The sequence below is a fragment of the Phocoena phocoena genome, chromosome 15 (genome assembly GCF_963924675.1).
Source record: "Phocoena phocoena chromosome 15, mPhoPho1.1, whole genome shotgun sequence".
Lineage (NCBI taxonomy): Eukaryota > Metazoa > Chordata > Mammalia > Artiodactyla > Phocoenidae > Phocoena > Phocoena phocoena.
In genome coordinates, this window is record NC_089233.1 from 71,292,201 (window position 1) to 71,306,252 (window position 14,052).

Here is a 14,052-nt window from a genome sequence, read left to right on the forward strand (position 1 = left end):
TGGGGAAAAAACACACACAGTTGGTGCTGCTAGCCAGGAGCCCACAGCCACATGCGATGGGTCCCAAACATCACAGGTGCCCTGGATCCTCTCCCCTCCTGCACTGTCAAGGACTTGTCTTCTAGAATTATTCTTTTTCCCCTGCTCTGTCAGTTTCTTCCTTTATAGGCTCATTTTCATCAACTACAAACATGCTGTAGCATCTTCTATTTAAAAAACAAAACAAACTCCCCCTTCCCTGAGAGCTCATCACTCTCCAAATACCATTCCCCACATCCATGTTCTCCTTCCCGTCACAACTCCTTGAAAGAGTTGTTAGTCTTGTTGTTCCCACTACCTTTTCTCCAATCCCCCTACAAGGACCAATTCTTACTGTCAGTTTCCCCACTAGAATGCAGACTCCATAATGGAGGTTTTTGTCTGTTTTGCTCATTACAAGTCTGCATTGCCTAGAACAGTGCCTGGCACATAGTAGATGCTCAATAAATATTGAACTAATCAATGATTTCTCTCTAGAACCCACTCTGATCAAGTTTTTGTGTCCACAGCTCCTCTGAAATGGCACTCGTCAAGATTTCTGGTGATTTCTTTATTGCTAAAATGGTCAACGCTCAGCTCTCATCTGACTTGATCTGTCAGTGGCATTGAACACCACTGAGCAGTCCCTCTTTCTAGAAAACTTTCTTCCAGAAATCCCTCCAGGAGCCCAGATGCTTCTGGTTGCCCTTTGATCTCATTGCAAGCTCCTTCTCAGTCTCTTTGGCTAGATCTTCTTCCTCTTCCCAACCTATAAATTTTGGTGAGCTCCAAGCCTCCCACCTTTTTCTTTATACTCGGCACTATAATTTTTCCCTCCCGTCTGTACAGGATGGTTTTTAAATTATAACTCCAGCCTTAACTTTATCCCTTATTTCTAGAATGTAGGCTTCATGAGAGCACTTTCTCTTGTTTGAGACTATTCGCAGGGCACAGAAGGATGCTGATACCTAGTTGGCCCTCCAGTGTCTGCTGAAAAAAGGGCAGAAACCTGAACAGAGAAGGGCAGCTCTCTCAACCACCCTCCCTTCATAGACCTGAAATATATGATGGGCTTTCAGACGGAATGGAATTCTTTCAGGAGTAACCATATTCACTCCTAATGACTGCCAATGTTTTGAATAAAAAGGTTAACTCTATTTAAAAGAACTTAAAATGGTACAACTGTGTCAGCTGTGCAAAGCAAAATAATTGGAATTGAAATTCAGCGAATGCTATTATATTTTAACATTTTTTTGAAGGGGGGGAAGGGGGGAGAACAAACCTTGGTTTGACTGTTGCCTTAATTCATCAGGTTATATGTTTAAGCCTTTGCCTACCTGAATATACACTCTCTATATACTATATAGGAGGTACTCTGTATTTTAGGGAGGAAAAGCTGGAAGATAAATCAGTGCTCAAGAACAGCAGGAGGGAGGAATGAAGGGTGGGAAAGATAGCAACCATTGCAAGCTGATTTTGCCAGCAAGCAGCTTATTTGTTACTAGAGCTACCAAGCTCCTCAAAATTTCTGTTAAAAGGGAGTGAATTGGTATTTATTGAAGGCCTGCCGATATCAAGACTTTCCATATTTTTTCCATTTAACCTTCATCAGAGCCCTTCAAGATAGATACCATTACCCCCTTCATTTTACACATGAGGAAACTGAGGCTCAGGGAAGGTAAGCTACTTACTCAGAATCACAGGTATTAAGGGGGAGCTGAGATTCAAACTGACTTGTCTGTCTTAAGCCTACATCTATGTTCTTTCCTTTAAGCTGTATGCCAAAAGCCATTGTCAAGCCCTGCTAACACCTTAAAGCAACCAACTATCACTTACTCATACACTCCTTTTTGCTTTTTTTTTTGCCTGCACTGCCAGCTTGTGGGATCTTTGTTCCCCGATCGGGGACTGAACACGGCCCCCAGCAGTGGAATCATGGATCCTAAGCACTGGACCACCAGGGAATTCCCTATACTGCTTTTTTTCTTTTTTTTTTTTTTTTTTTTTTTTTTTTGCTTTTTTTTGCTTTTTTTCTTTAATAAATTTATTTATGTATTTATTTTTGGGTGCGTTGGGTCTTCGTTGCTGCACGCGGGCTTTCTCTAGTGATGTGCAGGCCTTTCATTGCTGTGGCTTCTCTTGCTGCGGAGCACGGGCTCTACGCATGCGGGCTTCAGTAGTCATGACACGCAGGCTCTAGAGCACAGGCTCAGTAGTTGTGGCGCATGGGCTTAGTTGCTCTGCGGCATGTGGGATCTTCCCGGACCGGGGTACGAACCCGTGTCCCCTGCACTGGCAGGCGAACTCTTAACCACTGCGCCACCAGGGAAGCCCCCCTATACTGCTTTTTATTAACAAGTTCAAATTACTGAAATCCAACACAGTACATACTGTGTGCCAGGGACTATTCTAAGTGCTAGGGATATAGCAATGGACAAGACAGATAAAGTGTCTGCCCTTGTGGAACTTACATTTATGTGGGGATGACTGATCAAACACAAATAAATAAATGAAGATCATTATTGATCATAACGATGGACATAAAGGAAATCAACACAGTTATGAGATAAGAGATAGGGTGATGGGCATGGTGCTTTAAACTGAGTGATCAGGAAAGACCTCTTCTGGGGACGTGACCGCTGAGCTGAGGCCTGCTGAAGGGGAAGGAGGCGGCCAAACGTAGAGCTGGGAGAAGAGCATTCCAGGTGGAAGGAACAGCAAGGGCAAAGGCTCTGAGGTGCAAACGTTTGTCAAGCAATAGAAGAAAACCAGAATCTATCAAGGGTAGAGAACAAGGTGAAGGGTGGTGGAGGATGAGGTCAGAGAGGGAGGCAGAGGTTGGATTCTATACCGTAAAGCACTTCGATTTTATTCTAAGGGCAGCCAAGAGCCCTTGGGGAATTGTAGATAGGGAAATTTTGTGATTTGGTTTACATTGTTAAAGATTGCTCTTAGGGCTTCCCTGGTGGCGCAGTGGTTGAGAGTCCGCCTGCCGATGCAGGGGACACGGGTTCGTGCCCCGGTCCGGGAAGATCCCACATGCCGCGGAGCAGCTGGGCCCGTGAGCCATGGCCGCTGGGCCTGCACGTCCAGAGCCTGTGCTCCGCAACGGGAGAGGCCACAACAGTGAGAGGCCCACGTACCGCAAAAAAAAAAAAAAGAAAAATTTTAAAGTTGCTCTTAGTGGAGAATAGACTGTAGCAGGGGCTGGAGAGGAAGCAGGGAGATGAATTAGGAGGCAATTTCAGAAGTCCAAGGAGAGCTGATGGTGGTTGGGACTAGCATGGTGGTGATGGAGATGGGGGGAAGTGGTCAGACTCTGAGATGTGTTTTGGAGGTGGAGGTGACAGGCTAATTAGAATATGTAGGGACTTCCCTGGTGGTCCAGCGGTTAAGACTTCTCGCTTCCACTGCAGGGGGGGGCGGGTTCGAACCCTGGTTGGGGAACTAAGATCCCACGTGCTGTGCAGCCAAAAAAAAAAAAAGAAAATGTATAAAGTCGTTCTGTGCTAAACAATAGCTATGGCCAGCCCCGGTAGCCACTTAAATTTAAGTACAGTTAAACGAAATTTACAATTCAGTTCCTCAGACATATGAGCCACATTTCAAGTGCTGAGTAGCCTCATGTGGCTAGTGGCTACTGTGTTGGACAGTATAGGTATAGGACATTTCCATCATCACAGAAAATTCTACTGGACGGTGCTGGGAGGGCATCTAGGACAGTGGCCGACACATTTTAGGAGTTAAGTAAATGATAGGTATTAAGCCCATTTGTTATGTCACTAGGTCTTCTTTCTTATAAACTTACCTGTTCAACTAACTCTTTATTGAATGTCTCTGCTGCCCTGGCTTGATTAAAGCAAAATCATGCACTGCCTGCGTTCTCATACACTACCTCTTTGCTCTTCAGATGCATACATTTCTTCAACAGATGTTTGAGTGCCTACTCTGTGCTTGGGATTGGAGGGAGTGGTGGACAGGGGGCATAAAAGAACACGAACAGGAAAGATCATCTCCCAGGAAAATGAACGTGTATGAGTGAAGGAGAATCTGGTACTTGAAGGCTCTGAATCCCCAGAGGGAGAAGGGAGTGATTCTGTTGGGGATGGAGGTGGGGGTTGAGAAAGAGGGGGAGTTTGGACTTGGCCTGGGCTGTGCCATGAGACAGCTGGCTGAGACAGCTGGCCAGACAGAACCTTGGCCTGAAACACACTGCCTGCGACTCCCTAGAGTGTGCACGTCAGTTTACAAAGCACCCTCACACATGCCCATCTTACAGAGACTGGGGGAGGTGCAGGGCCTGGCCAGAGCCCTCACCTGAGTGACCTGGATAGAGCCAGGAGCCAAACTTGATGCTGGGCTCCTAAAACACCCTACTCCCCTCAGCACTGAGGCTTTTCTCTGTGGGTGGGCAGCTCCTCCTCAAGGAGGCCTCTTACCTCCCTGATCACCTTGGGGGCTGCGTTCCTTTTGTAGGCCTACCAGGATGGAGGGGCATGCTGAAATAGAGATGCTGAGGACACTGAAGGGACCCTCCACAGGGGAGGTCAGCGTGCACCTGGTGGCCAGAGACAGCCCAGGTTCAGGCTCTCACCTGCCCGCTGCTGCCTTTATCATTCCAGGTGGGCATAGCCAGGGGTCTGGGGAAGAGAAGCACCCACATACCTGCCCAAGCAGGTGTGGGTCCTGGGGAGGAGATGATACTTCTCACCTGCCTGCACACATGCATGGCCAGATTGGGGCAGGGCCACCAGGCTCATCTGTGTCGTGTCTGTCCGTGTATCTGTTCGCAGCCAGCTCGGCCACCCTTGGTCTGCCCAGCAGTGCCCTGGATGTGTCCTGCTTTCCGCGGGAGCAGATCCATGTGGGCACCTCAGAACGAGTGGCTGGCAGCGTACCTGTCACCGCCACCGTTCTGCCACAGTTAAGCGCTGGGCCGGCGGCCAGCCCCAGCGCCAGCACAGTGCGGCTCCTGGAGTGGACCGAGGCCGCGGCCCCGCCTTCTAGAAGTGGCCTGCGGGTCAGTATCTGTGAGGATTGGGGGGGTCCAGCGAGCCGCAGCTGCGGGGCGGGGCCTGCGGGCCTGGAGGCGGGGCCTGAGGCGGAAGGTGTGGAAGCTGGCCGAGAGGAAGGATTCTGGGGGTGGGACTTGGAGTGAGGGACTCTGGGGGCGTGGCTTGGAGTGCAGACCTCCCCAAACGAGACATTTGCGGAGCCCTAGGGGCGTGGCTTATGGGGAATGGATTCCGGGGGCGTGGCTTGCAGTGAGGCGGCTGGAGAGGGACCATGCTGACTAGGGGTGGGTCAAGGGCCAGTACAGGAGCCGTGGTCCTCTGACCCTCCGCACTCCAGTTTCAGATAAGCGAATACTCACCGCCGAACATGGTAGGAGCGGAGCAGCCCCCAAGCCCCGAGCTGCGGCGGGAAGGCGTGGCCGAGTACGAAGATGGCGAGGCCCTGGCGGGAGGTGGCGATGCGGGCCCCCAACAGCCGGGTAGGAGCCCAAGGCCCGAAGCTGGGCCCCTGTGGGAGTAGGGGGAGCCCTGAACTCCCTGAGGAGCCAAGGCCAGGGGCGTGGCCCGAGGGGGCGTGGCCCGGATGCCAGCAGGTGTGCCCACGCCCGCGGGTCGGTCTTGGGGCGGAGAAGGCTGTGGGGTGGGGTGGGAGGGGAAGTAGATGGGGCTATCCAGTAGGGGAGCCCAAGGTGGGGGGACCAAAGGGGAGGCCAAGCGTGGGCTCCGAGGTGGGCGGAGCCTGAGAGTGGAAGTGATGGGTGGGAGGCCTGAGACCCTTTTGGCCCCCTGCAGAAGACGTCCCCCAGGACCCTCCAGAAGATAACCCTCAGGAACCGCCAGAGGATGATGGCACCTGCCAATGCCAGGCGTGTGGGCCTCAGCAAGGCGCTGGTCCAGATCCTGGTGCCTCCAATGATGGCTGCCCCCAGCTGTTCCAGGAGCGGTAAGGGGGGAGGGAATTCACCTCTTCTTCTCTGCCTGCGGGCCTCAAAGCCCCACGCCTGTTCAGGGCTTAGGAGAGGGTGTGGATGGTGCAGGGTGGGTAGTTCTTTCCCTCAGGCTGCCCCTCCCTCAGGTCAGTCATAGTGGAGAACTCTTCAGGCCAGAACAACTCCTGCACCAGCGCTTCTGAGCTCCTCAAACCCATGAAGAAAAGGAAGCATAGGGAATATCAGAGCCTATCTGAGGAGGATTCGGAGCCGGAGGCCATGGTAGGAAGAGGGCATGGGGAGGGGAGGGGGAGGCTAGAGGCTATACCTCAATTCCACTATCCCCTCCATTAATCCAGATCGTGGGGCTGGGCTAGAGAAGACACATAGTGACTCACTCATCATATTTTGGGGTCCCACCCTGAGTCAGATCCTGTACTTGGTTGGAGGGAAATAAATAAACCGCTCTCCTGTTTTTCTAGAGCTCCCATCTCAGTCTAGTGGCAGGGCTAAGTCACATTGACATGAATCAGTAACCAAGTAGATGTGCAGGCAGATGGAAAGCTTCATCACTGGAGCCCCATCTCTGAGCCAGAGGCCAGGGAGCACAGGGCTCTAGTTGCAGAGAAGCTGGAAAAGACAGAGCATGAAAGTTCCACTGGGCAGGCAAAATTGGCACAGGGCAAGTATTTGTGTCCTCAGTTTCCCCACCTGGGAATGAGGACAGTTGTAGTCAGGCTGTGTAACTAGGGGGGGTGTGCTAATGTGAGTCTCTGCCCATGTGGTAAGGGACTGTCTGCCAGAGCTGTGTTCCTGCTGGTAGCCTAGAAGAATATCCATCTGTTTGGGGAAGAGCACCATGTGACCAGAGAGCTAGGCAGGGGCCAGGAATAGAGGCTGAGGCTTCACGCCAATCCATGAGGACAGGAAGCTGGGATCTGGCTTGCCTTCCACAGGAGAAGCAGGAAGAAGGAAAGGATTCAGAGGGACAGCCCACCACTAGCACCCCAGAAAGTGAGGAGTGGAACAGCAGCCAGCCTGGTATGATGGCCCGTGTATATATTATATTCATGTGTGTATACACCTTCGGAAGTGTGAGGCTGGGAGTGTGGGTTACCATTGTGATAGTGTGTTGTACATATACAGATAACCATAAGTTAGCATGTGTGTGACAGAGAGAATGAGAGAGAGAGAGAGAGAGAGAGAGACGGTGTTTTTGGTTTGTGCATCAGTATATGTGTGTTCTTGGGGCTTATATCATGTGTTTGTTTATCCAGTTGTGAGTAGGCCTCACAATATCCAAAGATTTGAGCAGCCTTTAATGGCACCATGTGGTGGTGTGAGCAAGTCCGTAGTGGTCATTGGTCTGACCTTGCTATTTGGGCCCCCATTCTGACCCTTCAGTTCTAAGAAAAATGGAACGAAGGTCATTCATAGTTAGCTCTGGCCCTCAGGTCTTCTCCATTACCATCTCCACATTGCCATGTGACAACAGCCAACTGGAGCCAAGTAACGTTTATCACACTTATAATCACCTAGATACTGGGGAGCAATGTCTGTCTTCCTCCCTCAAAACCGAATCTTCTTCTACTAAGCATTTGTATCCCTGGTCCTTAGTCCAGAGGCTGGTGTGGAGTACACTGTCAATAAATGTGTTTGTTCAGTGGATGAATGGAGGAGTTGTATGTTGGTGCTTCCTCTTGGACCATGGCTCAGTTGCATGAGTCACTGTCTTTCCTGTCCCAGAGAGAACCAGAGAGCAAGGTCAGTTCTAGGGCATCATTCTGCCTTGATGGATCCAGTGCCATACAGAAGAGTGCAGTCTGTGTCCAGGGCTCTGAACTCTATAGTGCCTATTCCATATTTTGCCCATCTTAGCCAAACCAGATTTTCACCGCTCTCTCTTTCACCCGAGGCTGTCACATCAGAAGCCAAAGTCTTAGCTCTCATTGGTTTATGGCATCTTAAGTCTTAAATAGAGGAAGGAGTTAGTGTCTAACTGCTGTTGGCTCAACTGCTCTATCTTTCTTAAGGAAATACATTCTTTTTTTGTTTTTTGGGGCCGCACTGTGTGGCTTGTGGGATCTTAGTTCCCTGACCAGGTATCGAAGCTGGGCCATCGGCAGTGAGAGCACAGAGTCCTAACCACTGGATCTCCAGGGAATTCCCTCCCCAGAAATACATTCTTAAACCAGCATTTTTTTAGCTGGCTCCCGTTGACCAGTCTAAAGTTATCTTTTGATTCATACATTTCACCATCTCAACTGTGAACATTAGTGTGGCATTTGTTTCTGGATATTTTCTCCCTTCCGCCTTTTTTCAAGGGAAGAAACTTTGTCAGTAGACAGAAGTTTGCATTTATGGCTAAAATCTTTTTCCACTCATTTTTGGGATCTTTTGGGAGAAGAATTTTGGGGTAGAGGTGGAGGTGGCAGGGCTGCTTGCATGTCCTGTGTGTGAGGATAATCTGTATTTTATCTACATTCTATTTGGTAGTTTGATGGCTACCCTATTGGATTCATGTTCTACAGACCTGACGTATCTAGTCCTGATGGAATGTTCCAATAGTTTAAGAGTTAGAACCATGTAACTCATGTACACACACTCAGCCTTCTCTCCCATATATCTCCTTCACCTTTTCGATTGTTTTGTGTGAAGCATCATTTTCTTTTTTTAAATTTATTTATTTTTTGGCTGCTTTGGGTCTTTGTTGCTGCCTGCGGGCTTTCTCTAGTTGCGGCGAGCAGGGGCTACTCTTTGTTGCGGTGCGTGGGCTTCTCATTGCTGTGTCTTCTCTTGTTGTGGAGCACGGGCTCTAGGTGCGCAGGCTTCAGTAGTTGTGGCTCGCGGGCTTAATTGTTCCATGGCATGTGGGATCTTCCCGGACCAGGGCTCAAACCCATGTCCCCTACATTGGCAGGCAGATTCTTAACCACTGCACCACCAGGGAAGTCCAATGAAGCATCATTTTCTAACACACCATTGCAAAAGTCTTAATAATTTATATAGTCGTTAATAGCTATTCTGATAATTTTAACAGTTACTGATATTCTCATTTCATCTCTCATCCTGCCCACATCCAGGTCAAGTATCTGCAGTGGCACTCTTTGGGGTCAACTTGTTATTATAGCCTTTTCAGGTTCAGAGAAATCCTGTTCTATTTCCTTATAGTTACTTTAGACATATATTTTTACCCATTTTGAATTGAGTTATTGTCTTAATTATTTGAATTAATTGTCATTAATTCTTTATTCTGGATACAAGTCCTTTGTCAGATGTATATATTACAAATATTTTCTCCCAGTTTTTGGCTAGCTTTTTTGTTTTCTTCTGAATGATGTCTTTTGAGGAATAGAAAGTTTTCATTTTGATGATGTCTAACATATCCATTTTTTTACAGTTAGTGCTTTATACATATTTTTACAAGAAACAGCTTTTTTTTTTTGCCACGATGCACGCCTTGTGGGATCTCAGTTCCCCGACCAGGGATCGAACTGGGCCATGGCAGTGAAAGCTAGGAATCCTAACCATTAGGCCACCAGGGCACTCCCAAGAAACAACTTTTTAATAGGTTTAGAGAGATATAATTCACATACCATATAGTCCACTCATTTGAAGTGTACAATTCAGTGGTTTTTAGTTGATTCACAGAGTTGTATAGCCATTATCACAATCAATTTTAAAACATTTTCATCACTCCAAAGAGAAACCCCGTACCCATTAATTGACATTCCCCCCAAACCACCAATTCCCATCCAGCCGTAGGCAACCACCAATCTATTTTCTGTATATATGGATTTGCCTATTCTGGGCATTTCATATAAATGGGATCATATAACATGTGGTCCTCTGTGACTGGCTTCTTTCGCTTAGCACAGTGTTCTCATGGTTTATCCGTGTTGTAGCACGCATCAGTACTTCTTCCCTTTTCTTTCCATCTCTGTTTCATTGCTGAACAATATTGTATGGATAGATCACACTTTATTTATCAATTGATGAATATATGTGGGTTGTTTCCACTTTGGGGCTATTATGAATAATGCTGATATGAACATCTGTGTGCAAGTTTTGTCTGGACATAAGTGTTCATTTCTCTTGGGTATATACCTAGGAGTGGAATTGCTGGGTCATATGGTAACCCTATGTTGGGCCTTTTAAGGAACTACTAGTCTGTGTTCCAAAGTGGCTGTACCATTTTATATACCCACCAGTAGCATATAAGGGTTCCAGTTTATCCACATTCTCACCAAGCCTTGTTACTAACTGTCTTCTTGATTATAGCCATCATAGTGGGTATGGAGTGGTATCTCTTTGTGTGTTCTTTTTTTAAATAAATTTATTTATTTATTTGTTTGTTTGTTTTTGGCTGTGTTGGGTCTTCGTTGTCGCACGCAGGCTTTCTCTAGTTGCAGTGAGTGGGGGCTACTCTTCATTGCATTGCGTGGGCTTCTCATTGCGGTGGCTTCTCTTGTTGCGGAACACGGGCTCTAGGTGCGTGGGCTTCAGTAGTTGTGGCACGTGGGCTCAGTAGTTGTGGCTCACAGGCTCTAGAGCACAGGCTCAGTAATTGCAGTGCACGGGTTTACTTGCTCCGTGGTATGTGGGATCTTCCCGGACCAGAGCTTGAACCATGTCCCCTGCTTTGGCAGGCAGATTCTTAACCACTGCACCACCGGGGAAGTTCCTCTCCTTGTGGTTTTGATTTGCATTTCCCTGATGGCTAATGATGTTGAACATCTTTTCATATGCTTGTTGGCCATTTATATATTCTCTTTGGAGAAATATTTATTCAGATCCTTGCCGTTTTCAAATTGGTTATAAGAAACACGTTTCCTATCAAAATACAAGGAGTGCCATGCAGAGTTGGGGAACAAGTTGAGAATATAAGTGTATGATTCAGTACAAGACATTGATCAGTATGCCGCTTGCAGCAGTGCCCTCTTAAATTTACATGCAAAATTCTGTGAATTGCTCATTTTCCTGGGGAGGTGGCCCATGGCTTTCATTAGACTTTGAAAAGAGTCCATTTATACTCCGTAGAAACTGAGGGCTGGATAAACAGTAGAGCACAGCATTATGGAGCCCAACCTCTTGAGTCTGGTATTCCCAGGCATAGATCCCTTATACTTTTGGAACACAAGTGACAGGCTCTTCATTAAGCATTCTGTCTTAAAATGAACTGATTATGAATTGGCTAACCATGCTCTATAAGAAGTAGATAAATACAGAGATGTATCTGTAGCAATTTAAAATGAAAAGAGCCAGCCAATGGTGGCATCCTGATGACTGCTTGTCATCGGTTGTTCTTGAACCATGGTGTTCTGTTCTTCTCTTTACATTTTTTTGTCTTTCCTGTTGACCTTCCAGTGGAAGGTCTGGCTAGAACCATTCATTTGGGAATTATCTACTGAAAAGCTGAAGCCATGCTGAAGAAGCTTCCAGAGAGAAGATGGGAGGGAAGTACTATATTGATTTCTAGGGATCCACCATTAATGAGCAGGGTTAGGGTGGGAGAAAGAAAAACTGGTAATGGAAGTAGAAGAGGCGGAAGATACAGCCAAGAAAGTACAGCAAGAAGGAAATGCTGAGATGGAACAGGTGGTTGGTAGCACATGGAGATCAAGAGAGTTGAGTAATAAGACAAGATCATTGGATTGTGGCCCTGGTGACTCAAGAGAGCAATTTCCTTAGTGTGTAGAAGTAGGCTTAAGACTGGGTGATTACGAAGGGAATTCGTCAAAAGAATGTTAAAGTTCTTCATAATATCCCTTTATCTTTTTGAAGTCTGCAGGATATGTAGTGATATCCCTTTTAAAATTTCTCCTATTATTACGTGTGCCTTCTCTCTGTTTCTTTTTTTTCCCAGCTTTGAGAGGCCCACGTACCGGAAAAAAAAAAAAAAGAAAAAAGCCCTATGCTAGGTGCCAGAGATATGGCTGGGTCTTGAAGGATGAGAAAAAGATAGGAGGATGGGACAGGGTGGTGACAGAATCTCTGAGACAGAGGGATCAGCATGTGCAAAGGCACAGAGGCATGGAAATGCAGGATGAGGCTAGTTCACTAGGGGGTTTGTATGTGTATTTGGATTTTTGGTTTTTGATTGGAAATCCAAAGCCGTTGAGGACCTCAAAGCAAAAAAATAACAAACTAATTTTTATTTTAGAGATATTCTGGCAACAGACTGAGTTTTAGGCACAGTAAATTAAGAGGCTCTAGGACTAGGTTCAAAACAAGAAGGACAGAGAACATGGAGAAGTGGAGATATAGTCAAGAGATAGCTAGGAGTTGGCATCAGTAGGACTCAGGCACTAAAGAATCCTGGGGAGTAAAAAAAGAAATGTAAAGGATCCCTTCCAAGCTTCCAGCTTGCATGACTGGATGAATGGTGTGGTGCTGTTGACTAGGATAGAGAATACTGAGAGGGGCAGAAGCTTTGGCAGAGAAGTTGCGAGTTTGGTTTTGGACAGCCTGACCTTGCTAAGAAAATGCTAGCCAGGGGCATCTAGTCTAAGGGAGCAGAAATAAGCAAAGGAGCATTTCTGGAAATCAAGGGAGGATTGGTGCTACAGCCAGCCTATATGGTGCCTTTGTGCAAATTATAAAAAGGTGCCCCTTCAGAACAGACCAATTAGAAAAAGGCAACCTGTCTTCATAGCAGACTAAGCCACGTCGCCTGGCAAGGAGCCACGCTAGATTTCAGCCCCCATTCACCCTCTTGGCTGGGCACCTATGTATGGTACACAAACTATACAAACATGCACGGGAGCTTTGGGACTTACTTGAGCTTGGGGATTTACCTAAAGTTTCAGCCAGTTGTTCACCATGGAAAAAGGATGCAGGAAACTGGAGGAGGCTGGAGGCTTGGTCAGCGAGGGAGTCTAGTCATTACTAAAAGGTTTAGTGGTCAGGCCTCTCTCTAGTGGATTACGTTTAATCTCTTTTCTCATCTGTGAAAAGGATTACTACCAGCCCTGCCTATCATGTCCAGACAATGTTAGGATTAAAGGGGACCACGTATATGAAGTCTCTGAACCATCCCTGTACCCCCAGTTTCTGGCACCAGACATGGTGCATGGGAGGTACCCCTACATGATAAAAGGAATGGTTGAGGTAGAAGGAAGTGGTGGGCGATGGTAAACTGTAAAGATGCGTTATGACTATGAGAGAATCCAGGTAATAAAGGCCCAGGGAGGGAAGTGGCGGGGAGGATGGGAGGGTAAGGATGGGAGTGTGAGGGATGGCAGGTGAAGATGTCAGAGGTCTCTACTATGGCATGAGGGGCTTAGAGCTTGGCCATGTTGGAGTATGGCTAAAGAGAAATGAACTTGGAATGAAAGAGCCGAGGCGGGGCCGAGGTGCCTGAGATGAGGAATCTGACAGCTAATCAGCTCCTTGGCTTGTGTTATAGTTTGGGAAGAGTGAGACAAAAAGCTAGATGTCATCCACAGAGAACTGGGTGCTGTAAAGGGATTGGTAAATAGTACTGGTGATTTGAAAAAACAGGTATTATGCAGGATGATGTGGAATGCCAGTGGCCAGAAACAGCAAGGTGATGCTAAGCCTGGCATCCTGAAGTCTCCTCCCTGCCCCTCCCCCTACACCGTAAGTCCAGATGAGGACCGAATGGGAACAGTGAGAGTTTCTTGAGGGACCGTAGTGGGTGATGTGTTCTAAGGCAGGGGTTCTCAACCCCCGGTCCGGTCTTCGGCCTGCTAGGAACTGGGCTGCAGAGCAGGAGGTGAATGGCAGGCAAGCGAGCGAAGCTTCATCTGCCGCTCCCCTTACCCCCCCCCCATCGCTCACATTACCACCTGAACCATCGCCCCTACCCCCCTCCATGGAAAAACTCTTCCACGAAACCCGGTCCCTGGTGCCAAAAAGGTTGGGGACCGCTATTCTAAGGGGCGACCCAGGTTTCACTCTGGACAAAGGGGAGTTGGAAGAGCAGTGCTCTAGGTTGCTGTGTCGGTGTAGGTCTCAGAGTTTCCTGGCTTAGTTGATCTGTTGGTGAAGAAAATACCTGCTTTGGCCCATCTGGGTTAGATGGTTGGGATCTCAAGATTCAGTGGAGTGACTGGTGAACTTAGGCA

General features: G+C 47.6%; 1 protein-coding gene across 2 annotated transcripts in view; it reads left to right on the forward strand.

Moving 5' to 3' along the window:
* Window positions 1-4,504: 4,504 nt before the first annotated feature.
* The window catches only part of L3MBTL1 (L3MBTL histone methyl-lysine binding protein 1), a 29,550-nt gene continuing 20,002 nt past the window's right edge, over window positions 4,505-14,052 (forward strand). The window contains exons 1-6 of one of the 2 annotated variants that reach the window (XM_065891812.1): window positions 4,505-4,640; window positions 4,812-5,038; window positions 5,371-5,512; window positions 5,826-5,976; window positions 6,109-6,244; window positions 6,919-7,003. In XM_065891812.1, coding sequence (XP_065747884.1) covers window positions 4,505-4,640; window positions 4,812-5,038; window positions 5,371-5,512; window positions 5,826-5,976; window positions 6,109-6,244; window positions 6,919-7,003 — 877 coding nt within the window. Of the gene's footprint in view, window positions 4,641-4,811; window positions 5,039-5,323; window positions 5,513-5,825; window positions 5,977-6,108; window positions 6,245-6,918; window positions 7,004-14,052 lie in introns of those variants that run through there. The other variant, XM_065891813.1, reaches the window with a different exon arrangement.